The 27788-nt window shown below is 41.8% G+C and overlaps 1 protein-coding gene across 3 annotated transcripts in view; it reads left to right on the forward strand.

The window, feature by feature from the left end:
- scube3 (signal peptide, CUB domain, EGF-like 3) overlaps positions 1-27788 on the forward strand; it is a 79222-nt gene that overhangs the window by 46761 nt on the left and 4673 nt on the right. Inside the window, exons 5-18 of one of the 3 annotated variants that reach the window (XM_061057561.1) lie at positions 804-950; positions 2608-2724; positions 8022-8069; positions 14232-14348; positions 16414-16536; positions 20820-20936; positions 25073-25195; positions 25322-25438; positions 25525-25620; positions 25755-25871; positions 26418-26579; positions 26683-26886; positions 27245-27406; positions 27589-27756. In XM_061057561.1, the coding sequence (XP_060913544.1) occupies positions 804-950; positions 2608-2724; positions 8022-8069; positions 14232-14348; positions 16414-16536; positions 20820-20936; positions 25073-25195; positions 25322-25438; positions 25525-25620; positions 25755-25871; positions 26418-26579; positions 26683-26886; positions 27245-27406; positions 27589-27756 (1818 nt within the window). Of the gene's footprint in view, positions 1-803; positions 951-2607; positions 2725-7996; positions 8070-14231; positions 14349-16413; positions 16537-20819; positions 20937-25072; positions 25196-25321; positions 25439-25524; positions 25621-25754; positions 25872-26417; positions 26580-26682; positions 26887-27244; positions 27407-27588; positions 27757-27788 lie in introns of all 3 variants that reach the window. The other 2 variants (XM_061057560.1, XM_061057562.1) reach the window with 2 other exon arrangements.

Raw genomic sequence — 27788 nt, forward strand, 5'->3', positions numbered from 1 at the left:
CCGGAGAGCACGGGGGTTTGTCACTCCGTCTGCAGCCGCGGCAAGGTTTCACGACGAATAAGTCAAATATCAGTTTTCCCCAGCAAAAGCGGAGGTTTTATTACAGTGCTGCTGAGCAAAGCAGAGGGAGCACTGCGTCCGTTTTTTGTGCAATAATTCACAACACACAAAGGTCTGAAGCCGTGGAAATGCACGCTAGGTTTCTGCCCTGCCTCTTCATCAAGCATTTATACGTCACACAGAAATTATGCATATTTGCCTGCCATGTTCGGTGAAACTTTTAATTATGAAAGGCTTTTTTTATTTTTCAAACATATCTTCATTTTGTGCATGAACCTTGATGACTCATGAAAATGCCTCCTTTTAAACTGCAGCTGAATTTTCTTCTCAGAGTTCCTCCTTTCTTTCTTTCTTTCTTTTCTTTTCTTTATGGGGGATTACCTCAATTAAAATTACAGGTCTAAGGGATCAGCTCCTGCTGGGAGTTTTATCCTTTTTGTCGGCAGCCTCCTTTTTTTTTTTTTTTTTTATAGCCTGAGCATAGAGTGAGCATGTTCAAACAAGCGCTCAAATCTTTGTTAAGGGGTACTGGGCATGTCAGTCACCAGCAGTAGGCATAGATGTGACTCAGGGTCAGGATGCGTGACAGGCATTTGAACATTTTGAATCATCTCACCAGCTCTGTGATATCTACTCTAACCCTTTTTTTACTGAATGGGTCTTTATTTTAAGGAACGTGTGTGATCTGTGCGGCAGTTTAAGAGATAAACACTTCTCTCCTGATGTCGCCGCTTTCTTCACAGTGCAACTCGACGGCACAAAGGAGGGACCCACCTGCATGGACAAGAACCACGGCTGTGCTCACATCTGCAGAGAAACACAGAAGGGTGGCATCTCCTGCGAGTGTCGACCTGGATTCCAGCTCACCCGTAACATGAAGGACTGCAAATGTAAGTCATGTCAACCTCAAGCATGGTTCCCGCTAAAAGACACATTTACACACACACGCACACACACAACCAGGGACACAACAAATGGGAGGATTTATAGGCTCCTCATGAAAGGTTATCAGGGGCAAAACCTGCCAATGATGGATAATTACACTCATTCCACAAATACCTTCCAACAGATCTGAAGCAGCAAACTGACATTTACGTTACACTACAAGGCCGTGACTAATCTCCTGAACAGTCCTCGTAAAGAAAAACATGTTTATCAAACAAGGAGCGATCATTTACACAACCAGGGCAAGTGTGGAGGTTACTCGAAGGGGACCGCTCTGATGGACAGCGCACACTTCCTGTTGCCGTGCAACCGAGATCATCCTGTCAGAGCTGGGGCCAGGGCTGATGGGGATTTGTCTGTGTTTGGATAAGGATTGGAGAAGTGTTATTCTATAGTTTTTCTGTGACAGCCCAGGAAAAGGGCAAAAAGGCGCAGGGATGGTAGGGTGCAGACAGGATGGCGGTGGACGGATCGTGCTCTTTTACACTCTGTCATCACAGGTGTGTTAAAAGTGCCGAGGTTAATGCTCACTTCGCCCGCCAGCACACACATTTGTTTGCACTGAGAGACACACACACATGAACACACAAGAACCCTACACTACCAACCATTTATGTTTAACAGGCAAGTGTTTTGGGCTGTTTAAATGAGAAATTATTGTAGAAAATTATTCAGTTTTTGCTCCATTCTGCAGAATAAAAAAAAAAAGCATTGCAATTAATTCTGTAGCTCGTAGGTTCCTCTCCTATCCAGATTAACTTACAGTAAGTGAGTGAGCTCAGCCTCTCACTTCAGGCTAAAGACAGTTTCAAAATATGACCTCTCACTTCCTCTAGGTAGTAATGAATAAATTAATTTGATTAGCTCTTATAGGCCAGTTGAAGTGGTGAAAATGCAAATTTTGTCATGCCCTTCTTACAATGTTACACTGTCAGCAGACGATTTTCATCCCTTTGTGACAAGGTGGAAAAAAAAACGGCTTCATGACCAATCCAGTGCACATACAGTGCGAACACAGGGTGTCAGCACATCCATATCCTCATCATTATTAATATCCTAATCAACATCAACAACATTATTTATATCATCGTCATCAATATCGTTTAGTAGACTGTGTTCATAAAAGGATCTGTGGCTTTTTCTTAAAGGTGGAAAGTGACTCTGCGGATCCAATAGTTTGATAACTAAATTCACCAGCGAGGGACTACACAGGAGAAACAATATCGGGCACAGAATATGACCTTTAACCCATTAAGCACATTTTTGCAGTCGGAACAGTCACTTGAACTGCACATTGGGATGCATCTGCAGCAATGTGGGACAATCTTTCGTTTTAAGCAGTTTTTTTTTTTCCCTCATGTGACATGACTTGGGGCATTTCATCTTTTTGAAAAGCTCTGCAAGCTCTATGAACGACGATGTGATGAAGCTTGAATTAAGCCTGAAACATTTACTTCCAGTGATTTGGAGGAGGAGTGTGTATCAAGCCTGGTCCTTTGTTCTTGACAACTCTGACAACAGAAAATGCATTTAAATTCTGGAGGATGTGAAATACCCTGTGTGTCATGTTTGTGTTAACTACCGGCATGTGCTCTTCGATAGTGACGTGTAACTACGGTAACGGGGGTTGCCAGCATATCTGCGAGGAGACAGACCATGGCCCCAAGTGTTCGTGCCACATGAAGTTCGTCCTGCACAGCGATGGAAAGACTTGTGTAGGTGAGTCATCTCATCCAGATACCGAGGGCAAAAGAAATAATGGCTTTCCAATGAGAAAATGTAGAACCAACAAATTAACTTGGCGCCCAATTTCCTACAGCCAATTTAATTAATGTTTGAAATTAGTTTTATAGTGATAAAAGTTTGGACCACAGGCCTTGTTACAGTAGCTGAAAGCCTTGAACTGTGACATACAAGGACAAAAGGCTACCGACCATCCACTGTGCTTTCCTCTCTGCTGCTGCTGCTGCTCCAATAACCTCTCAGTTCCTGCACCTGCTTTGGCTTCTCCTCGTCCTTGTCCTCCTCCTCCTCCTCCTCCTCCTCCTCCTCTTCTTCACTGGACACTGTGCATCAGCTCTCCCTGTTCCTCTCCGTCTCTCAGCCGTGCAGTCATTCGCACACCTCCTATTAAACCCTGGGTCAGTTCCTCCGCTGCTTCCTGATGGGGATTTACTCACAAACACCTGACCTAACCTTCCACTGACATTTCTCAGTGTTTGCCTCAGTTGACTTAAGTTGAGTACAAATCATTCAGCTACCCAACCGCATTGAGCCGTGGTGAAGGGCATCACACTGGACCTGGAGATGCAATAGAGTCAGAGCTCGGGTCTCAACAGACTGGATTGCGTTTAGCCATGCAGAATTTAACATTTCATCTTTATCCACGCTAACGATAAAGTTGGTCAAGTGTACATTTTAAACTGACCATTATTGCAAACAGGCCTTTATTTTTTTTTATCTGCCTGTTTAATCGATGTGTCATTTAATAGAACAGAACGAAACCCATTAGAACCACTTAAGCATGCACTTTGCTGTGTTGGGAACCTGTTCTTATACTGGAGGCTTCAGTGAGTTGAACATATTTTCATCGTCAGTTATAGAATTAGAAGCTGAAACTTGGTTTAAGTGGTTGTTAAGTTTGAGAGTTTGGTTTGGATAGCAGCTGATTAGCTCAGTGTTTCTGGATGCCCTCTATTACCGCAGACCTGATGTGAGCCAGACCTGTGTCAAGGTCTGTTCAGCCAACCTGTCATTATTGACGTGCCCTGCTAGGCCAAAAGGGATGCCACAAAATTGACCGCAACCAAATTATACGCCTTAGCCCGTCCTGTTCCCGACGCAGGGTAAATGTACATTTGGTGTGCCAGATTAGGAAGCAGTCAGCCACTTAAAACCTCTGATTTCCCCCCTTTAGAGTCTGGGGTTACAGAGGTGGAACGAGGGCTGCTCTGCGGTCGACACTGGGGCGCTCTGTCTCCCAGACACTCTATTAGTTAATAAAACCTCAATAAAACAAGCAATCTGCCAAATGAAACACTGACGGGGGAGTGAGTGACAGGAATGTTGGAAGACCTTCAGTAAAGGCCCTGCCACTGTGCACCAGGACTGTAAATGCGTCAGGTTTCCAGCATAAGAAAATATTTGATGGTAATTCAAGATGAAACATATCTGTTATTTTTTATGACACTTAGCTGCACATGTGTACTCTGATTTTACAAGTTGCCCCCAGATTAAAGCAATATTCTAATACCTGCGGTAAAGAAATGTTATAGTTTTGAATTAATATGACTCAACAGCCTAAGCCTGCTTTAAGGAAGACATCTTTATTTCTCTAAAGGCTTTGTAGCAACGGTTTCTCATGGAACCAAGAACTCTGACTCGACTCTTGTTTCACTTTCAAAGAGTCTTAAATGTCACAAATGAGATAAAAATGGCTCGCTGGGTTTCTTGTACACACTACCGGCACATGAACCAGCATGGGACATGCAGTGATGATTACTTCTCAGTAACCACGTTTAGAATAATTAACGATGTAAGGAGTCTACAGGGTATCCATAGCAACCACACGGGGTGAAAATGCATTCCAGTTTAGGCTCGCTATTGATATGGAAACATTTCTGATTCATTGAGTCAGTGGCTTTCTCGTTAGTCTTGCGGGCTCTTTCAACGTGCCGTGGTTTCAATGTTCAAACCATCCTGAGGGTTTTTTTTTCAATGCATTCTGTCTTTTTTCTTTCATTTGTTGGTGTCTTTCCTCATGTAGGCTGGGTCGTACAATATGTATTAATACTGCTCTGGTGGTGTTGGTTCTTTATCCTTCCTCTCTTACCTCTGTGGTTACCTTGCAAACTGTCAGCGGGGATTTTCATGTAGTAAGGCTGTTCTAGTTCATTCATGCACACGCACTTCTAGAGATAATCATTCATTTGTAAAGCCAGATTGAAAAAAAAATGAATCCGGTTTATTTGTGCAAAAATGTCTGTGTATCGAGTACTTTCAGATACCAGAGAGGGGAAGCCATCATGTGGAAGCATTCACGCTGTTAGCACAGCAAATCATAAACATTCACAAATAGCAGGCAGATGCAGACATGCTCAGGAGTTCAATCATCTGAAGAGTTGGCCACACTATGCCCCATACACACACACAGACACACACACACACACACACACACACACACACACACACACACACACACACACACACACACACACACACACACACACACACACACACACACGTTCACGTACAAAAACATACACACATATGCATGCACACAAAGATAGAGAGCAGGAGATGCCTTTTATTATACAAACAGAAAGCTATACAAACAACCACACAAGCATACAGTACATATCCTGCATGCATGCATCACATGCATGTAAACACGAGTAGTCTACATGCATATGACATGACATAAACACACTCTCATTACGGGTGGTCTGTTCATTCATGCTCATGTATTCAGATAAATCTCACAGTCCTCTTGCTCTGGGAATGGTTATTTCTGGAAACTGCATGTTGGTATCAGGAAATGTTGGGCAGTGGCAGTCGATGTAAACTGTGCATGCTCTGTGGTGCTCACTCTTTACTGTCCGTGTTGAACATCTGCTTCCTCATCTAGCACCTAGCATTTAGTAACTACATGCTTTAGTTTCATGGACTGTAACTGAAATAACGTTCTTGTAACTGAAATAGTGCTAGGATTACCATGGTAGTTATTGGTGCAATTAAAAAAAAAAGGTCCCATAAAAGGCCTTTTACCTTTTTTTATTGCTGTGCTAAAAGGCCTAAACTCTTCTCCCAGCCTAGTTCAAAGCTTAATGTGTGCAATGTAATTTTCTAAATCAACACTCTGGGCAGTAAAAATGGGATTCACTTGACACATTTGGCTTGTAGAGTTTGATGAATTAAAAGCAAATCAATTAAAAGTTATCACTTGATGTAAATGATAGGTAAAAAAAAAAAGTACGCTAATGCTTCCTGAAAGTTTTTTATAATTGACAGCACTTAAAGTGTAAAGCTCAGCCACCGACAGTGCTTAAAGACTTGACATAGCAGCCTAACAGCATTAATTCGGAAATGATCCGAACATTAAAAGGCACCATAAAGCACAGACATGACTCTGGCTGTCTCTGTCTCTCAGCTTGCAGCACTAACCCCCACTCGCTCTGTCTGTCAAGACTCGCAGCGCTCATACTAACTAGCAAAAGCCTCATCTCACAGTACACAAACAACACAACTGCACTTAGTTTGCAATGTGTGGACTGTTAATATGCATGACTGCATGTTGAGAGGTAACACCTTTTCCCTTGAGATGTCACACTTTAAATTTTCAACAAGGACCTATCATCATCATCAGTTTTTTTTAGGATATGGAAAACAATCACAGCTGTTTGCTTAGTTGTTACCAGTAAGAGGCTGTTTTTTTGTTTGTTTTGTTTTTCCAAAAACATGATGTCATGCTCGTGTTATTATTTCCTCCTGTGGGCATAAGTGGACATTTGTTTAATTTGGAAGTGAGGATCCCTCCTCATTAATGCACTCCACTCTATTCCAAGCCCACTTATACCTGCCATTAATTTAATTCTAATTGTTCTGAAACAGTATCTTTGCACGTTAGCAGTATGCTAAAGGTGTCTTCTTTTTTTGCAGTTATGTAGAAATAAATAATGTGCACATTAGACACCTTAGATTGCATATAAGAGGTGTAAATAGTCCCTTAGCCAATGCAGAAATGCTTTTAAACTGCACTCAATGTAATGACCAGCCTCTACAGGTTGAAAACAGAAGTTTGATTGTATAAGACCAGATGGGGAAATTGTTTCAAATTCTAGTTTTAAGTATTCTAACACACAGCATAAAATTAATTTTCAGGATTGGATGGTCAAGGATTTCAAGGATTGTCGCAATTACCGTGAAGTCAACATTAAAGATCACTTTGCCCAAGGCAGTGGCTTCCATGTTTGTGTGTATGTCTTTGTAGCCTATATTTCAGATCCAGTCTTCTGGTGCACACTCTGAGATGACAAATATGTCAAACGCATTGACTGTATATAAAGATGGACAACACATCTCCACATCCTCCTGTTGAACAAAAGTGAAGCTAAAATACCCCTTCTACAGGCGCTCATATGGCTCATCTGGAACTAGAGTCTGCATAGTCAGTATTGGTTGGAAGTACTGGGTTATTGCTTTGGCTAACAGTTGTGAAGGGTTCACTTACTCATGTTTAAGTTTTCATTACTGTTCCTCAGCTGTTTCACCTGTACTCTGCTAACACAGTGTACACAGCACCACAGGTGTCGCAATTGTCATTAGAGCTGTCAATCATGGCATTTTACACCTTTTTATTGCATCAAACAATCTATTAAATTTGATTAAACAAGTAATTATGTTTAATTAGTTGAGCATAACTAATTTAAACTAAGATCATTAAAAATTAGGATAGGATTAGGAATAGGATTTGAACACAAATCAGCTTGATAGTCGGTAGATATGACGACAGAAACTGGGTTTAAGAAACATTTATTTGATGTGTATTTAAGTTTTAAAGTTAGCCCCATGTCCCATATATTATTATACAGCAGGTGGGTTTATGGCCCATACTGCTATAATATAGCTCCAAATCTTTTGGCTTCACTTTGAGGGAGGTGTTGTGTTTTGTTGTCCATCTTCTTATAGTCTGTGGTAAAACATGAGGCCTGTACAGTTTCTACATCCTTTTACATTATGCAGTCAGGGACAGGTTGTGCTGTTTGTGGTTATACCAACAGTCAAGCTAAGCATGAAAAAAGTCATTGCCTAGGTAGAAGATAGAGGTATATATATATAATCTTAGACTTTATATAGAAATTATATAATTTTTTTCCTCCAGAATCACAGAGAAAATGGAAGACACCATTAGCATACGGCTAACTTGTGAATGCTGCGTGTACACACAACTAAAGTAGTGTTTTTATAATGTATGTGTGCTTGTGTGTGTGTGGGTGTGCGTGTGCGTGTGCATGCAGGGGAGAGGAGTGTCCAGTCCCAGGCAGCCCCACAGCTGTTCCCCAATGGTAAATATGTGTTCCTCTGACTCCTCTCTCTGGGGGTCTGTGGGTGTGGGGAGTAAAGGAAGCTAACTTGGCATTCACTGATCAGGCCCTTCCCCTTCCCACAAGGGCATCATCCTTCTGACCCCTGACCACTGACCCCACCCCCTGTCTGCCTCTTCCTTCTGTGAATGCCCTCTCAATAACAACCACTGCCGTGTCACACCACACCTTTTGAAAACTCAGCTGAGAACAGGGGGCCTCAGACCAGCAATACAAACATTATACAAAGAGATGTACTGAATCTGATATGGTATGGGTTCGCTTGTCCTAAATCATCCCCCTTCCTGCAGTCATCTTTAGAGTGATGGATTTCATTTGATAAAAGGTTTCTCTCTGTAATAATGGGTTTAGGTTGGTTGCCACCTCAAATAGTTTCTAAAAATCTGGATTGCTGTTGTGTGCACTTGTGGAATTGCCTGGCCATGGGGTAATCCAAATGAGCTTTTCTGATGGCACACTTACGCTCAGAAACTCTGTCGTTTAATCGTCTCTTTGTCCGGGCCAATGTAAAAGCAACCACAGGTGCAAGCGGTAAGCGATCCACAACAAATGTGGTATTGCAGTAAATAAAACGTTATACAGTACACCTCGTCATACACCTAGTTTTAAAGTCACTGAATTGCTTACATTCCTTTATGTTGGCCCAACGACTGCAAAGGCCACATTTAGAAGTGCCCTTAAGAGCTTGTACAGGGCCATGCTTTTTCATTATTAGCAGGGAGATGACTCTGTACAAGACTATCCCTTAGAGTAGACACACAGCACATTTGGCGGCTGAAAGAAAGAAACAAGTTTTGAAACTATTTTTGCATTAAGATAATGTTACTGATGTTATTCAGCCAAAATTAAGAGATGAGCGTGTTTTAGTAATTATGGCAAAGATGAACATGAATAAATGTACTCATACATTTATGGCTTATACATCAAAGAGTTGATTGTTAAATTATAACATCTAAGAACGGAGGGAGGGGGGGGGGGGTGCTGTTCTCAGAGGGGTACTGTTCAAGGTAGGAATTAAAACACAAGTGTTTAAAGTTGTTACTACTGTATGTGCACTGACTTTACAACATGCTTCATTAAAACAATCCGACCTATTTTAGGATTTTGTGTCCTAGTTCCATTTTTTTTCCTCAGGAATAGAAACATTAGGAGCGAGAAACAACACTGCTTTGTCCTTTATCAGTTTCTATCCCCCGTGATTTCCTGTGTTGCTGTTACTTTTACTGTAAGCAACTTCTTGGTTTTACTTTCACAGTTGTCTCCCTGGAGAACATTAACAAACTCTTTTCAGTGTTTTTATTTTTTATTCTGTGATTTATGTTACTGAGAGAGAATTCACCTCTGAGCTTTAGATCAGGATTTTGTCTGATAACATCTGGATTCTCTGAATAACCAGCTGCATGTTTGCTGTTTGGTCAAGGACAAAAACACAGAATTTTACCTTCAGTTTTACAATAGCTATATAGTCGAGGGTGATTGCCAGAATGAAAAACTCCACAATGGAACTTCTTCTAATGAATTTTGTTCACTTTCCTGCTATTTGCGGTCATCATAAATGGCTGATGGCAAGTGTGTCACCATTTTTTCTTTCCACTGATTCTGATACCGTAACATGTCGGCCAATATTCAGTACCAGTTTGATTTCAATGTCATTAAAAAATGTACTTATCGTTATCTTTCAGCTGTGGCCTATGTCACTTACCCTGTGTGGCAACATTAAATCTACCCCTAGAAACAACATCCTTGCTTAATGTATACTGATGTCTCACAGTTGGGATTTAACAGTGTAAATATCACCAGATTTCTAACCGTGGCTGATGGTACATTGTCCACTTGCAACACAATGTTGTTGTTTGCTGGCATCTCGTGATAAACTGCCTGAAATCTATTCTTTTTAGCTGTTCTAAAACTCTAGCTCAATCTATCATTTCACTTTTTTTTAAAGAGCGCTCACAACATTTAATGCAAATAGCAGATTTAGACTGTTCTCTTTACCCAAAATCAATCCACCAAGAAGCAGACGCATGGCAGCAGTCACTAGGAAAAATTCAGCTTTGTGGTGCCGGTTGGCCAAAGCGGTTGGGTCTTGCGCCACAGCTGCAGGTTATTCCCCCATTCTCTCATCTTGATTTCGTTAACTATCCACCCTTTGGTCCGCTTAAATAAATGCGTAAAAAGCCCCGAAATAGATATTAAACGGGAAAAAAAACTAAATTGGCTGTTTGAGTTCACACGCAGAGCTTTTGGGGAGTTGCACATGTGTATGGGCTACACTATATTGAGTAAAATCATAGAGGAGCTACATGCCATTTAAAATCTGCAATGTCAGAACAGTGCAACCTGTTGGCTAGACCACTAGGTTTTGGAGCAGTGATGAGCACCCGATTACTGGTAAAACAAGCACAATCCCAAACCCATAACATCAGCTCATTCTAGCATGCTTGCACATATCAATACCACGTTTATCTGTATTTGTAGCATTTCTTATACTTGTATCTGAGCTACTCTGCAGACAGGCTGCTTTAATGTTCTCGTCATCAATTCTGATCAGAGTCAAACGTTACAATGCTCTAAATCCTTTACTGCTGTTAAAAGATCACGTTCACTGTCTGCGCTCTCTGTATGAGACATAATCTGTCGAGGCTCAGAATTTTACCAAACACGTGATATCGGAGAATATTCACTAAAGTCTGCCCACTCTTAGTTACTGTAATTGCGGGTCCCAACCTGGTGCAATGAAGGCTGCTGCTGGTGAGCATCCAAAACACACAAACCCACACACATACCAGAGCATGTGTGTCTCTCTCTCTCTCTCCCTCCCCCCCCCCCTCCCACCACCCCTTCTTCACAAAACCATAATGTCAGAAATATTTCTTTGCTCTCTTAACACATGATCATTACAGTTTGGTGAGATGGCTGCCTGACTAAGCGTTTTGGAGGCAAGTCCTGACACTGTCTTATCATCTCTTCTGCCAACTGTCTCTGCTCACACTTTGCAATTATATTATAGAACACACAGTGCTGCTCTCTCAAGCCTGGGTTGGGACTTTAGGTGTTAACTGGAAGCCCGCACCTACGTCTAATACTCCTTAAAAAGCTGTCATTATCCTGCTAAGGATCAGAGACTGAATCACTGCCTTCTGCCAACAACAGAAAAGTAGCTCAATTGTGGAACCACCTTTAAAGAGAAGGATTTCAACACTGAATCTAATGTAACCTGTGTCACCTTTAATTAATGAATAAATGATGTAACTGTTATAAAATTAAATGTAATGTTACAGTAGTGAGTGTAAAGGGATTTCAGTCACAAAGCATGATCTCTATTTCAAATATGCAACACATTCGCTATCATGTGTTCATACCAGACAAGTGTGTCAATACATTTACATAAACAGGGAGTCAAACACTGCTTCTGAGTCAAAATGTCAACTCTAACTTTCAGCTCTTTTGACTTTCTAGCGTCTGATACTTTAGGAGTGTACTGCCATCTCAATGTGAAAGTCGTGAGACTGACAGGAAGACAATAAAGAGTGGCAAGAAATGGTGTCATGTGACACCTTCTGAATGTTATTTTCTGATTTAGCACGGAGTTTAGGCACTACTTTCATTCAAGGTGTCGCACCAGTTGTAGCGTGCCCCTCTTGGGGAGACACAATGATCGTTTCTGCTATACGGTGGGATCACTGCTTGTGTTTGATAAACTCAAAAGTACCTGCAGCCCACCTGTGATTCATCAAAACTTGAATTTATGACGCTGTTTGCTCAATGTATAGTTCTACATTTTCATCACTGTTTATCGAGTAACAGTTAACAGAAGTTATTTTCAGCCTTTGTCTGCTCAGAGACAATTAGGTACACAATGTAACAAACACAGCTTTAAGAAAAGTACCTTTCACTAATTGATCACATGAAGTTAAAAGAAGTTTTCTGCCACACTATTTTGGTTTGTTTGCACATTACGCTCTACTAGTTCAGATGAACCTTACGTCCATGTACCGGGTGGCGCTGCTTGTCAACAGGCAAGGCAGGCAACTTTTTGAGGTCCCAGACCAGTAGGGGCGGGGGGCCCTGAGGGCTCACAAACTTAAACCAAAGCAGTAGCCCAAAGTGTGCACATTTTGCAATGACGGTAGGAAACCTCTCTAAGGGGGCCCCATCTGACAGCACTCACTCTCATTGCCCTGCTAAGCGTCGCATGCATTATTGATGTGAAAACCAAAGTTTGTCGATGGAAGCCAACCAAGAAAAATGAAGGGGAATTTTCCGTCTATAGGAGAGAAAAAAGAGAAAGATGAGCAAGCGTCAGGACACTGATGACTGCTGGTTGAAGGACCCCCCCCCCCCCCCCTTCCCCCAGTTGATTTTTGCCTAGGGCCCCAACAGACTCTAGAATCTCCACTGCATGTACTGCAACCAACAAAGACCCCGGGCGGACCCCAGTGAGAGTAGCTGCAGCCAAGGCTAAAAGGGATCCTGTTAAATAATAAACAGCAATAAACAATGACTTAACTTAAGAAGCAAACTAACTAGTTTCACTTGTTTCAACAAAGAGTTCAGTGTGACTCAAACTTAAGACAGAACTTACTCATACCGGCTGCAACAAGCCACAGAAAATGAAGCAAACCAGGAAACATTGATCATATTTAGTTGAGTCTAAAGGGGGTTATAAATATTCCTAAGGTTCCTGTGACCTTGGATAACCCCATTCTCTTAGTTGTTGCTAGTCTTTGTTTACTCCGATATGACTGAGCCTTTTTTTTTTTTCAAGAAGTGTTTATCTTATTTCTTCTTCAAGCCTGTTTTCCCCCCCAGAATATCAGTGCATCATGTTCTGCCTTCAGCAATGACATAAACAGAACATTTTGAGCTGTTGTCTATTAAAGGCCATAAAATGTACGATTACATCACTGTTAGCACCTGTTTTGCTTTGATGCCTAATTCAAGTCTACAGTTGAGTTTTTTCTTATTTGGAGAAAGCTTCAGAAAGTTTCACGGTGGCTGCTACGGGCGGAGCAGTTTTAGATTGAAGTGAAGAGGATTAGGTGTTTCCCCAAAGGGATCCTCGTTCTCTCTGAAAGACCAGTGCAGCTGTATTCCCGTTTTTAGTGCCACGTGTGAGCTGCCACCTCCGTGCCAGTGTGAAGTCTTTGACTAGCCCAGCTGTGCTTTGGCCTTTTTTTAGAAAAGGTGCCAGCCAACATCCTTCAGCCCATTACAGAGGTGATGAGCTGTGAGGATGGCCTGCCGCCTTACAGAGACTTAAAGTGATTGTTGCAAATGGAAGAGGTGTTTTGTTTTTTTTTTGTTCTCAACTGTGTTAGGATTTCTGTAAAGCTGCCAAAAAATATTAAGGCACACACAGGTCCCCTCTTACACTACAGTATGTGAGAACAAATATCCTGTTCTGTTGCTTCAAATGAAAGTCCCTGTGAGATGTGTCACTGTCTCCAGAAGAGACCCTAGCTATCCTGTTCTGACTGACTACCGTCCTTTTTTTTTTTCTTTTTTTTTTTCAAATCAGTCGAAACCAAACATTGAGGCCAGGTTGCTGAAATTGCTTTCTTATCCCTGAAAAAGCCGGTGAGGTTTTTGTCCAAACCAGGTACAAATGGTGGTTTTGTTCATAACGCTCTGGAAGTCAAACCTGATGGAGGGGAGACGGATGCCTGACAGTGCGAAGGACTTTTAGAGGACTTAATTCACCTTGACCAAAGAGAAGCAAACATGCACACACGCTGTACTTTTACACACAGAAAAAAAAACCCATGTAAAACCCTGTTTTTGGCTGTGTTGGTTGTCATATGTCATTTTCACTACCCTTTCATTATTCACCAGCCTCTCTTCAGTTCTCTCTGTGTCAATACCATCCACCTGCTGTAATTATGCCCCTTTTCTTATCTTGTTTCCTTTTCTTTCCCATGTACAACTAATAAAAACCTGCTCTGATTCTTCCTCTCACACACAAAAAAAAAGAATGCCAAATAATTTATAAGTGTGCCTTCTCTTTTTTTTTTTACTCTGAACACCCGTTTGCATGTTCGCTGTCTCAATGAGGAGAAATAAGTAGGACAACTTAATATCCATGGTGTATTTTTCTGACTGCGTGTGCTTGTTTCCCTGCAGAGACCTGTGCAGTGAACAATGGCGGCTGTGATAGCACTTGTCACGATTCAGTGACAGGAGTCCGCTGCAGCTGTCCCGTTGGCTTCACTCTGCAGCCAGACCGAAAGACCTGCAAAGGTAAAGCATCATCATTCAAACCGCACCTGTCCAACCGTCACAAAAGTAATCTCCCCCTTGTCGTGGAGCCAGGCACATTGGAGTTCCTTTCTCTGCCTGGAGCTCACAGGAATTATCAAGTTATTTACATTCCCCACCTTCTCTGTTAGCACCTTGACTGTTGGATTGTGTTCTGTATATGCAATGCTATCATTGTTTTTTCACCCACAAGTCCTCTTCCAATGTCTGAATCCATACTGGTGCCTCCAATGTAACACCACTCTCTTCTTTTCAGCTGCATATTGTGAGTAATAATTTGTCATGCCACCAGTTTTCTTTGACAGTTTTTCCCCTAAATTACCATCATCCTTCTCTCTGAGTGTTGGCAAAGGATTCTCAACTCAAGCAACCCGCATACCGCAGAACGTTTTCAAGTCTAATAAAATAAATTCCAAACTTTCAGGTAAAACCTGATAATTATATTAGAGAACAAAGGCACAGCTGACAGTCAGTTAGAAGACAACTTTTCGAGTGAATGAGGGCAATCTGTTTTTGCCAGAAAAGCGTGGATATAAATCTGTGAGCCGTCTACAGCTTGTAATAGCACAAAAACAATTCTAATAAAAGTACATTGTCTTCTTTTAGTTTGGTTTGAGAGGAAACAAAGGAGAAAACAAACCCAGGCAGCTCTGGCACAAGAAGACAGAGGCTTGCTGCAGGCCACACACTTCTAAAGAACTGAGACAAAGATGGAGTAAGGAAGGGATTATTATATTCCATTTCTGATCTATTTATTCCAACCAGATGATGAAGAGTCCCTCAAGAGACGGACGCCTCATTTGGTTAGATGATTCTGAATTAATCAGAGCCGCTGCCAGACTTGCAAAAGAGACCATCAAAAGCCAAGATGAACACATGATATATCGATTGGTTATTGTCTGCAGGAATAAAGAGTATAATAATCCGAGGGAGATGGACAAAGATGATTTAGAGGCTGGACTGCCAGGAGGCTTCACTGTGTGAGAGCTGCATCCCATTACAGCCACACGCAAACTGATTTTAGCCTTTTGTCAGGGCCAGTAAGAAATCAACTGCCTTTGTTTCTTCTTCTTTTTGTCAAACTTAATAAACCTCATGAACTTTTAACAAAGCCGCTAAAATGTATTTATATCAATTAAGATCAAATGACTACTTACATCAGAATTTCACCCAACTCTTCAGTTCCCCTTTGGCTCTTCAGAGCATTTCAGCATCTTTCAGCTCATTGTTTTGATCTTCCCATCCCAAAGCCGACTCTTATGGTTCAGTGTTGTTTTCAGCCACCACCAGGCAGCTCTAGAAATCCTGCTGAAGTACTGTTAGTTAGAAACTTGAAGGTAAACAAAGTGCAACAATTAGCAGCTGAAGAAGCAGAAGAAGTTGGTGAAGACCATCTTCTGAGCACCGGCATCTTTTTTTTCAATTGATTTCAATGAGGAGAGACCGTTTGCAGCGACCCTAACACACCCTTGATGGAGCTCTCAGTCACAACACATTCAAAGCTTTATTTTTCAGGTTGAATTAGCATTAAATAGGAACACTGACGTTTTGTAAGCATGCTTGCAGTCGGCATAGCAGTGCAGCACTCAAAAACAACAAGCTGAAGATCTCTGTTGTCAAAGATGTTTTTTTGTGATTACATAGGAATTTGTAAAGAGACGTGCAAATTAAAAATGTTGGTCAGTTTAATTAAGGCAACTGTTGGAACCATTTCACAGGTTTTGAAGATTGCGGTTCCCCATCCTGCAGTTATGCATGTATTCAACCATCAACGAGCACTTACATCTTTAAAAAATCACCATATTTTAAGTTTCTCGAGGTTTCTCTTGTGCTGTGAAAGTCCCCGCCTAAAGAAGAACCCCTCTACATGAGCAGCTTTTTGCTTACAAGAAAGATATCTCAGCGTTTTGCTCTTGCTTTTTCCCCCTGCTGCCCCCAAGTGGCCAAAGAAAAAGAAAATCCTATATTGCTGCTTTTAATCTCTTTCCTTTTCTTTTTCTGATGAGTGGTTTGATGAGTCAACTCTTCTTGATGATATTCTTCACAGACATCGATGAGTGCAGGCTTAACAACGGTGGATGTGACCACGTGTGCCGAAACACAGTGGGCAGCTTCGAGTGCAGCTGCAAGAAAGGCTACAAGCTGCTGACCAATGAGAGAACTTGTCAAGGTAGGTTACGGTGTTTTCTACCTCTTGCCCTTAAGGTAAAACAAGTTTGGGTGTTTTTGCATTGATATGCAGCAATGGTAAACCAAAAACCTCCACCTAGTTGCAAATAAATCTGCTCCCCTCCAGCCTACAGAGAAGCCAGACCAGTTCTCTCTGGCTTGTTTGTCTGGTACATTTGGTAGTGGTCATTGCTCAGCAGGAGTTTGGAAGTTAACCTGCAGAAGAAAATCAAGACTTAGCTGAACACAGGTGTGAAGAATTAGAGCGCTAAGTTTTTAAACCTTTTCATGTTGGATGAATCAAGCCACTAAAGAAACATCTGGTGAAGGACGAGAGGCAGACTAGAACTGTGGAGTCTGCGAGTGGAAAAACAGATGACATGCTATTATTTAATTCTGTCCTCTTTATTGATGTGGTCAATCAATATCCAGCATGGTACACATCAATGTCATGCAATGGGGTTCACAATTGTTGCACTGAATTACACCATTCTGCAAACAGCAAACAAACATCTCCTGTGGTCAAAGAAAGTATACACTTAGACGCTGGGATTGCAGCCACTTTACTTCCAATCTATTTTTGGTGGGATGCCTTTCTGTCATTATTGGGAGCCAAACAATGCAAAGTTTATTTAGCCAAAACAATACAGATAACTGAGAAAATGTGGTCTGTGCATGTAGGAATGTAAATCACAGCTTGTTTTCTGTGGCACCATGCCTTAACCAACTCAGCCTTGTGCTGTTTGGGTGCACGGGGGAAACATTGGAACAGTGATATCCTTGTTTGGTGCTGTGTGTTTTGTCTGGAGAGAGAGGGCTGTGATAAAGCTCACCTCCTGTTCACTGAGGTTTTGCCAGGCTCACACACACACAGACACACACACACACACACACACACACACACACACACACACACACACACTACTGAGTCACCTGTCTGCTCCTCATCCTCTCCTCTCATTCTTGCCATGTTTCTCACCCATAGAACCAAAGCAATGCAAAATACATCTTACTATCATAATTTCCTCACGATGGATTTCCTTGAATGTATTGTTTCGTCTTGTGTAGTGTCAAAGCTGCTCTGTGCTTGTGTTTTGTCAGCGAGCCAAGGTACAAGAGATGCAAATAAGCTGCTCGCTGACTCCATTGCAATAACTTTTAATTGTGCGCTGTCCCAGTTCTACTTTAAACTACAACAAACAATAAAGGCTAATCTTGATCCTTGTATCTGTGTATATAATCCATGATTAAAGACCCCTCCAGGGATCTAATGTTTCACTTCCTTAAAGTTGAGAGACTCAGAAGAGAAGTTGAACAAATGAGGGTCAAATTCAAAGAAGCAGAGGCTGAAAATTAAGGATTTTTCCGGCCTCTATTTGGGGCAAGATCCAAAAATGCTGTGTACTACATTACCCAAGATTCAATTTCATGTGTTTTTTTTTCTATATTGTAAAATTAAATAGCTTTCAGGGAAGGATGAATATAGACTATTTGAGGGTCCTTTGCATGTGTCTTCTTGGGGAAAAAAAGGAAAACATAAACATTTAAAAACGTTTCCAATAAAATCCAGTGAAATGATATGATACTATGTCATACAGTACTATGGTATGTTAGGATACGGTCCTTACCTTCCGTTCAAATTGAAGATAGGTTTCTATTCTTTTATGTTTTATTAAAATATATATATATATATATATATATATTATAAAATATTTTACATTCCACACACCCAGTTTATGAGCAGGTATTAAGAAATGTAACTCCCCAAGCTCCAATCAGACATGCCTTCTTATTAAATGCTAATTTTTCAGTGTCAAATCTGAACCCCTTTAAATGCCCCAGACTTAACAGTGTGTTGCAGAGGTATGATGTGAGTGAAGAAAAAAAAAAAGATCCCATCATGCATCTCATCAAGTTAGGGTGAGCTGAAGCGAGTGCTTTGTTACTAATCGTCTGTGCTCGCTGGTGTATTGATGTGTTTCAGTAACACTTAGACAGATGTTTGCTGTCTCCTCGAGGTGTTGAGATGTGTAAACTGAACTCTGGGTTTATCTTGGTTTAAACAGTCATGGTGTTTCCCTGCTGTCAGTGGACCATGGCCCAGAATTCAGGATGGGGCATGCCTGCTGAGCCCCTGTCGGCATTCCTCCACCCACAACACCCTTCTTTTTATCTCCTCCTCACTCCTAATCCACATGAGGGCACTCAGAGGGAGATGCTCATCGGATTGTATGTTTTCTCCAGAGGGAACATGTATGAGAGAGCTTCTATTAGTTCTGTATAAACAGCAGTGAGCTTCTTTCTTTCTTTTTTTTAGCTTCAGTCAGCCTCATTTGCCCCCCCTAATGTTTTTTATTTAGCACGAAGAGGCTGAAGTGATACATGGAGTTCTTACACCCAGATCAGTCTGTGCAGTAGATAATCAAAGAAAAGCAATAATTGATGGAAACAGATTTGTGGTTATCTTAGTCCTCATTTTATCTTTCCATGGTCCTCTGCACGTACATCACCTGATGATGCCCACCCACTGCATACTTCACCGTAGCCGCCTGGTAAATAAGGGTTGGATGTCTTCACACTTCAACTCTGTAGCTTGGCACAGCAATAAAGAAAATAATGACAAGTTGCAGATCGACTTCTGGCGTCACTTATTGCAACATTTTTTGAGGTCTAAACTCGACGTCTCCCCGCCGAATTACCATACGGTTTTCAGACTGTTCTCTTAAAAGTGTTCTGAGAAAAGTTTGGACTTAATGTGCTGAAAACAATCACTTTTGCAATGCATCATACAGCATGTGCGAAAACCCACGCTGCTCTCATCTAGCACTGCTGGTAAGAATCTCCAGGGGCCGACATGGGAGACAAACAACAGGAGAACGTGTGTTTGTTCCCGTTCAGGCTTTAAATAGAACCACAGAATCAGATTCTTAAAGATGATCGTATTTCATTCATTTTCAACCTGAATGTTTCTGCAATAGAAACATCTTTTTTATCTTCATGAGGTGAAGTTGAGTGCATCAATCAAACAGTTGAACATCCAATCTGTGGATCTTGTTCAAAGCGTGCGTTCTCTGTTGTAAACTGATCACTTAATAAGCTTTAATCTCAAGACTTTTTCATCTTTTCGACTGATCAGATTTTATTTTCTGCTTCCACAACTAGCTACCAAGTCTTAACTTCATTTAAGGATTAAGCTCTGGGTGAACACACATTCTTAATGCTTTACAAAAACGCAGGATTATTAGAAGGCATAAATCCAAGAAACCAAGAAAACATGAATCAGTTTTCTTGGTTTCTTTGAGGTAAGCCATTTATTTAGCTGTGCAATTCCTGTGTCATCTTTTTTCTATGGCCGACTTGGCCTTATAACCCAGAGGAGGCTCACATTCAGCAAACCTTTCTCACATTAGCCAATTAGACATCCAGCAAAGTTGTAGCACATCCTCATTGTCTCCCAACATGCCGAGCCTGAGCTCGACTGAGATTCTTACTGACATTAAAGGAAGCCTTGATCGTAAAAACCCCCCAAATGTCATCCATCTCCTAAGCTTCATGTATCAATCTTTATGGTTTTTGAGTGTGTGACATTTACTTTACAGGACGAATGTGTAAGAGAGCAGAAAAGCTCAAAAAGAAAAGAGAGTGAGGCCACTGACAGCCAGGAAGGAGCTGCTTTTAATGTGGGTTTGTGCGTTTGGTGAGAGAAAAGGAGCAAAGACAATGACATCACCTTTCTGTCTATCATACATCTAAAAAATGTTCCTCGAACCAAATTTTGAAAACCATGATCCATATGACCTGAGAACCAAAAACGAGGTATAAGTACTGGTTCATATATGAGAAGAAAAGGGAAGGTGATTGGCAGGTTCTATAGGGAGAGAAAAAACCTGCACTTCAGATCCCATTATCGTATGATGAGCAGACTTTCTTTGACTCCTGCTGAGGCCGCTTGTTATTTCAAAAATACTTTGAAAATTCCATTTCGGCGCATCGAAACGGAAAAACTGCATGACTCCAGGGGTCAACTGCCGCAAAAAAGACTCACACAGAATACGCTTTCCTTTCAAAAGAGACGATTTTTTTTTTTTTTTGCTTCCAACATGTGATTTGACCCATTGCAATTCATGGTGGACAATGAATACAATACAGGACAAAAGATAGAAAAGGGGAACTTTTGCCATAAAGGGAAAATGAAAGAGTCCTGTCTGAGAAATTAAAAAATCTTTTCCCATTTTTTTTTTTTGTGTGGAGGTTTTCTAACGGCATGTCTTTCTGTCCTTACAGACATTGATGAGTGCTCTTTTGATCGCGCCTGTGACCACTTTTGTGTCAACTCTGCCGGCAGTTTCCAGTGTCTCTGTCATAAAGGCTACGTCCTCTACGGCCTGGCACACTGTGGAGGTGAGTTGGTACCCCCTCCCCTCCCCTCCCCTCCCCACAGCCTTGTCTCTTGTGTAATTTTCCTGTCCATCACTTTTTCTCTACATCCCACACCTCTCTGCTAACCATCCATTAGTTGCTTTTATGTTTGGCAGGAGAAATGTAACAACACTCAACACAGATGACAAATTTTGATATAAGGTCCTGCTGACAGCTCACACAAAGGTCTTAACAATATGGAGGGTATTAATGGACTGTTAAACATAGTTTTTAGTTCAAACTAAACAACTTTGACGACTCTAGATAAGTGCAGAAAGTCTGTCAGCTATCCAGTCGACCACTTTCTTTAACTATTAAATATATCTCAACAAATGTTGAGTGAGTTTCCCTTTCACTTTGCAAAGACATTCAATGTCTCTAGAGGATGCAAATATGTACAGTATCAGTTAGCATAAATTAGGTGAACACATGAATGTTTCCTCAGAATAACTTGTTCTAACTTTATGTTTTTTAAACTTGTATTGTCTTGTAGCATCATTTTCAGGACTTTTAGCTTTAAAATTATTTAGTTTATGTCTTAAATTCGAAAAACACTTTTCAAAATGAGAGGAATTTTCTTTTTCCTTTCATACACTTTGTGTTTCATGCTAGTTAGCAAATGTTAGCATGCTAATAAGCTAATTATGATCATGAACATTATGCCAGCCGAACATCAGCATGTGAGCATGTTAGCATACTGATGTTAGCATTTAGCTCAAAGCAGCGCTCTGCCTAGCATGACAAAAGACTATAAAGATAAAAACTGACAAAATGCTTGTTTCCTATCGATCATCTTTCCTCAGCTGACCTCAAAATCTGGAAATCAAAAAGTACTTAATAAATGAAACCATGGCATAATTTGTGCATGCAACTGCATCCTTATACATGAGATGAATATCATTCAATCAGCTTTATTTCCTATCACAAGGCAGTTCTAAGTTTCTGTGAGTTGATTTCCAAATGGACTGAGATGAGCTGAAACAGGCTGGTGCCTGGCAGGCAGGAAATCAATCTAACAAGTTATGCTCCACTTGGCAGCAATGCAAAGTGAAGACAATTTGTCCTGTAGTTAATGGACTAAAACATGGAAAACAGCAGTAACTTTAAGGTGGAGTATGACCATGTCCATCAGACATTAGCAGGTACCCACTGTACTCTGGTGTGGAACAGATAGCAGAAACAGCCTTTGGTGTCAGGAGGAGGTGTGTTGGGGGGCTGGGGGGGCTGGGGGGGCGTCAGATCTGCCTGCCAGGCAGCAAGAGACCCACCACATCAGGGTGTTGCAGCGTCCCTTTGATGGAGTGTGTATCACCAGTAAGAATCTGCTGCTGTCTCCAGCGCCTCAGGGCCTCGCTGACGTTCTGGGAGAGACGGAGCAGACAGTGTATGTACTCAAGATACATGGCCTGGCAGTGATTTGTTCAAGTTCTTTTTTAATCTGTAGTTCGGCAGGTCTAATGATCAGCAATGTTGCATCAGAACACAGAAAAAGAAAAGAGCTTTTCAAGAGATTCCTGAGCACTAACGCTTAGGTGTGTGTAATCATGTGCCTTCACAAACATATCACAGTAAGTCACGGCCTCAAGAAGGAGACAAAAAAAGTGAGGCAAACCATTTTCAAGTTATTGCTCTCTTTCACTACGTGTTTTCTTTTGCCCGTCTTCATGTAAAAAAGTCTTTAAAAAAATCTTTCTCACAATGCCAGTGTCCTTTCCAAGAACATATCTTGTCTAATTTAGAGTCCTGTAATGCTGCTGTATTGAATCATATCGTATGGAGCTGTTACAAAGACTGTATAAAAATGATGGATGTAGCCAGTGTGACATCATCAACCTTTAGTTTGTGAGCTACTCTAAAACAGCCTTGAGTTCAGCATGTTGGCTGCGGATATCTTGTTTTTTTTTAGAGCCAGAAGTGACAGTATTTTCTGGCCTTGTCGTTAGGATGTCATGTCAGTTACTTGTCATTCATCACTAGCAGCACCCCGTAGTATACCCTGCTTTATCATCCATGTTACCTGAAACAGGACTGTTATTTGAAACATAAACAACGAGTTGTATTTAGGAAGACATGAATCAAGATATCGAGACCATAAATACATCAGGAATATGTTTACTGACATAATATATGACGCGAGATGTAGGTTCATTTTCTCTTATGCACGCAGTTCAAGAAGTCCAAGACACTTTTGGAAACACAAGACTACTACAGCTACTTCTTATTTATAATCTCTGGGCTGTTTCCATTTCTTTTATGCCTGTGTATTACTAGAATTACACACTCTGTATTTCAGATGGCTGAGGTGCACACACAGGCTGCTATATGAGCTGTCAGGTTCAGGCAATAAAAGCCACAGAATTGGATTTGTAAGGCTTTTACTCTCATGATGGACTGTGATCGGGCCACACTGAGCTGCTGAGAGGAGAGACGATGGTCAGGCATAAATGACTCTCTATACCTTTTGTTGAGAGAGAGCCGGTGATGAATGATTTCCCCTCGCTTTTCATCACCGCTGTCGGAACTGTTAGATAACCCCTGAGATTTACGGCGCTCCCTGTTGTACTTTCACTCTCTCCAGACCATATAACCAAGGTTGTGTTATTCCCTGTGCGGTTTATCAGCCAAAATATAGCTGCCAAACAATCCAGAAAGCTGTGCTCAGTGTTTAACAATAGACTCACCCTAAACAAACCCAATTAGGTCAGTGACCTGCTGTCAAGCATTGTGCCAAAGGCCTGTCGGCATTCCTCCCAAGTGAGAGTATCTCCAGCCATTCTGCTGCTCGGCTACAAAACAAGCAGCTCGTTTTTGCTTATCTAGTAAGAAAATAGACCCACAGCAGTCGTGCCTAAATACTTTGAGTATTTTTTTCAATTCTGGTCACTTGATCCAAGCAGCATCAGAAAGTCTTTCTTCTGTTACTGACAAATATTTGTAGACAGAGATCAAAGAAAGGGACAGTTTATCCCTAAAACCACACAAGAGTTTAAGTTGATATCTTAACAGTTCAAGTTAATTGGAAAAATACAGATTGTTCTCAGGGAAAATTCCTCTTAAAAACTCAAATTACATTGTTGTTTGGACTTGGAGTCGCCGATGTTGATGAATAGGCACGCAAAAGCGATTCAAATTTGAAGATTTCCACAAGCTCCCTAACCCATCCCTGAATTCCTCGCCATTACATGAAGCAGTTGTTGAGTCTAAATGTCAATTTGTCTTTTTTTGTTGTTCTGTCCTTTTTCTTCTCGACTCCTCTCTTCTGTAATTAAAAAAAGACTGATCCGGAGAAAGGTCAGGAAATGTGTACTTGGTAACTTTTGTTATATGGGAGAAACAAAGAAGTGAAAAACAACAGTTACTGGCAGGAGAGCGCCTCCTCCACCGCAGAATTCATTGGGCTTCTTTGTCTTTTTTAAATTGAGTGCTTTGATCAGAGGATAGGCGTTGAACCGCTCACATTTCCCTGCAGCTCGGGCGCCGCTGATGAAGCTGTCATCTTCATCAGCGAGTGCAGGGGCACGCAGAGCACTTTTATTCAGGGTAAATAATTGAATGAGACGAGGGAGAGCATTGCATATCAGCAGGCCAGATCATCAATCACTGCCATTATCTCGTCTCTCTGTTTCTCTCTCCGCTCGTCCGCTGCCTTCTGCATCCTCATGCATCTGGAGCCCGGATGCTTTTAGAGTCTGTTTTTTTCTTTTCATAATCAGCATGCGTTTGAAAGGTAATCGTTATTTACTGCTCACCACAAGTCTTTCTCACTGAAGAGCAAGAAACATTTCTGACCATGGAATTGAATGTGGCGACATCAAACCGAGCTTCGTTCATCTTCAATCGTTAATCTTCCCCAGAATGTGTCAGGGTGAAGTGAAATGACCTCCGAGGAACTCCTCGCTCACAGCTGTGCTATTTCTGAAGAGACCAGTTTTGATATTTCATTTGATACAACAAAACTGATCCAGACCTTTTTTCAGACAAACCTCTATGTTGTCCTATTTTATGAAAATCCTCCTTTTCACCCTGTTTGGATGTTTTTAGAAACTTTTAAACTAAATTAGCACGATTAGTCCTTTTTCATGTTCACTAAATGTCCATGTTAACATGTTTGTCCTCAGATATTGATGAATGCAGTATAAACCGTGGAGGCTGTAAATATGGCTGCGTAAACTCTCAGGGGAGCTACGAGTGTACCTGTCCACCAGGTCACAAGCTGCACTGGAACAGAAAGGACTGTATTGGTATGTGACAGCACTGCCCCCTTGTGGATCCTTTACTGACACACACACACACAGGTTTTTAGCTCACTTCTTCAGCTTTCTCTTTTACCACTGAGTGATCCTGTGTGTGTTGTATTCGTCCCTCAGAGCTGGTGAAATGTCCTCCTGGACTTTTAGCCCCGAAGGCGACTCTGACCTGCAGCAAAACAGGGAAAAAAGAGAGCTGCTCGCTGACCTGTGCCTCCAAGGCTCACTATCTGGCAGGTACATCACTCATAGTTAATCATCAAACACCAAGGTTCTTTTAATTCATTTTTTTATATATATTCTTTATGTTTTTTTGCCTCCAGAGTCTGATAACAGCTACTCTGTCAGCTGTGGTATCCCAATCCTCAGAGGGAAGTCCCCCGCCAGGTTCAACTCCAGCAGCAGTCAGAGCTGCATAGGTTCGCTGCCCACCAGATTCCCATAATCAAACACTTATATACACAATCCCGTCTGTCGGTGACAACTGCACGGACAGTTGGATTTCTTTGTTGTGGCAGTGTGCTCGTACCCACTGTGCTGTGTTTGTCTGTAGAGACTTTGGCCCCTCCAGTGAAGCAGACGGCTTCTTTCAAGATTAAAAACGCCAAATGTCACCTGCACCCGAAGCTGACCGGCAGGACGGAGGACAGAGGAAGGACACTCGGGCCAGGTCAGTCTGAATCTGTGTGCCCTGGTGAATAAATAGAGCGGGAACATCCAGTCTAAAGGTCGATTAGTCGATCAATTGAAAACATCGTGTGAAGCTTTTGATTGGTAATAATTTTGTCGTTCTTCAAGCTAAATAATTTGACTTTTTAATTAACACAGCTGATCAAATCTGGAGATATCTATTTTTGTTATTTGTCCTAGAATTTATATTAACGGGTTTTAACACTGGTTGGAGAAAACAAGCAATGGGCATTGTTTTTGGCTTTTTGGGGATTTTGCTGAAACAATATGATGATTAATCCAATAAACAATGGGGCGCCGGTAGCCTAGTGGTTAAAGCGCGTATGGAGGCAAAAGACCTTTAAGCCGGCAGCCTGGGCATGAATCCGCCAAGGTCAATAAGTTTGCTCTCTGACTACAAATCATTTGTCTGCAACTGTGACTCACACCTTCCAACCTGAACTCTAAAACATCATTATTATTAATGCATAGTGATATGTGTACACAGTATTTTCCCATAGACAATGTGTTACTGTGTTGTCCACAGGAGGTGGGCAGCCGTGCAGTAACTGCCTGGTGACGTTTGTGAACCTCAAATGTGACTCCTCTAAGAAAGCTAAAGGACGGCGAGCACGAAATCCCTCCAACAAAGAGGTGACACGTATCACTTTGGAGCTGGAGGCGGAGGTCAAACCTGGAGACACTACAGGTCAGTCCTTTTTAAACAATACGTCTGTCTCCACATGTTGTGCATTGTTTTTCAGCTATGTGTTTGTGATTTGAATACGGTACGCTTTTTCACCCACAAACAGGCAGTTGTAATCTCAGCTGCCTGAGACAGCGCATGGAGAAGCAGGTGAAGACGTACATCAAGGCTCTGAAGAAGTCCATCAACCAGGAGCGCTTCCTGATCCGGGTCGCTGGGTTAGAATACGAGGTGGCTCAAAAACTTCCCCAAGCTGCTCCCAACCTTGAGAACTGTGGGCCGGGCTGGGAGAGGGACAGCGGCCGATGTGGTAAGACCGGAGAGCTAGACCTCGACTTTCTGGGATGACTTTCTGGGAATCGTAGATTCTATAAAGTCTATGCACAGCCACGTGCTATCATACTCAGCAACACCTCTATGACCACGTTATTAACTTTGAAGTCAAAGTTAGTTTTGGAATTGTACTGAGAGATTTCTATCCATTAAGGTTTGTTTTTTACTTTGCGAGGACAGAAGTCACTCACAAGTTTTCTGGATTGTTGTGCTTTGACAGATTGCATCAACCAAGAAAACTTAAGAATCACAAAAGAGTTCCATATACTGTATATATTTTTTTTTTGTAAGAAATGTTTCGTCTCTGACCAATGCTGCGTTGGATATTCTCTCAGTTAGATGCTTGTCGGGGTCGTACTACCATGGCGAGCAGGAGCGATGCGTTCAGTGTCCGCCAGGAACTTTCCAGGAGAAGGAGGGGCAGCTGGCCTGCGACCTCTGTCCCGGCACTGACGGCCACGGGCCTGTCGGAGCACGGAACATCTCCTTCTGTGCAGGTAGTGTAAATTGCCAGGAAATGTTAAACAATAATTCATTATCCTTTGAAATGTACTGTACGATAGGATAGGAGGGTTACTATATGGTATACAGTTCATAACAGGGAATATTCTCGAAGGCTGAAAAGCTGCACACATGTCCTCATTAAACCCTCTCTTCATGTTCTCCAAATGCTTTCCAGGTCAGTGTCCCACAGGGTATTTCTCCAATGATGGCTTCAAACCTTGCCAGCCGTGCCCTCAGGGTGCCTACCAGCCAGATTCTGGAAGGACCCTGTGCTTCCCCTGTGGGGGGGGACTGGGCACCAAGAGGGAAGGTGCCAGCTCCTTCCATGACTGTGAAGTCAAAGGTCAGCTTGTGCTTCTCTTAACACAGCCAAGA

The sequence above is a fragment of the Labrus mixtus genome, chromosome 15 (genome assembly GCF_963584025.1).
Source record: "Labrus mixtus chromosome 15, fLabMix1.1, whole genome shotgun sequence".
In the NCBI taxonomy this organism is placed as follows: domain Eukaryota; kingdom Metazoa; phylum Chordata; class Actinopteri; order Labriformes; family Labridae; genus Labrus; species Labrus mixtus.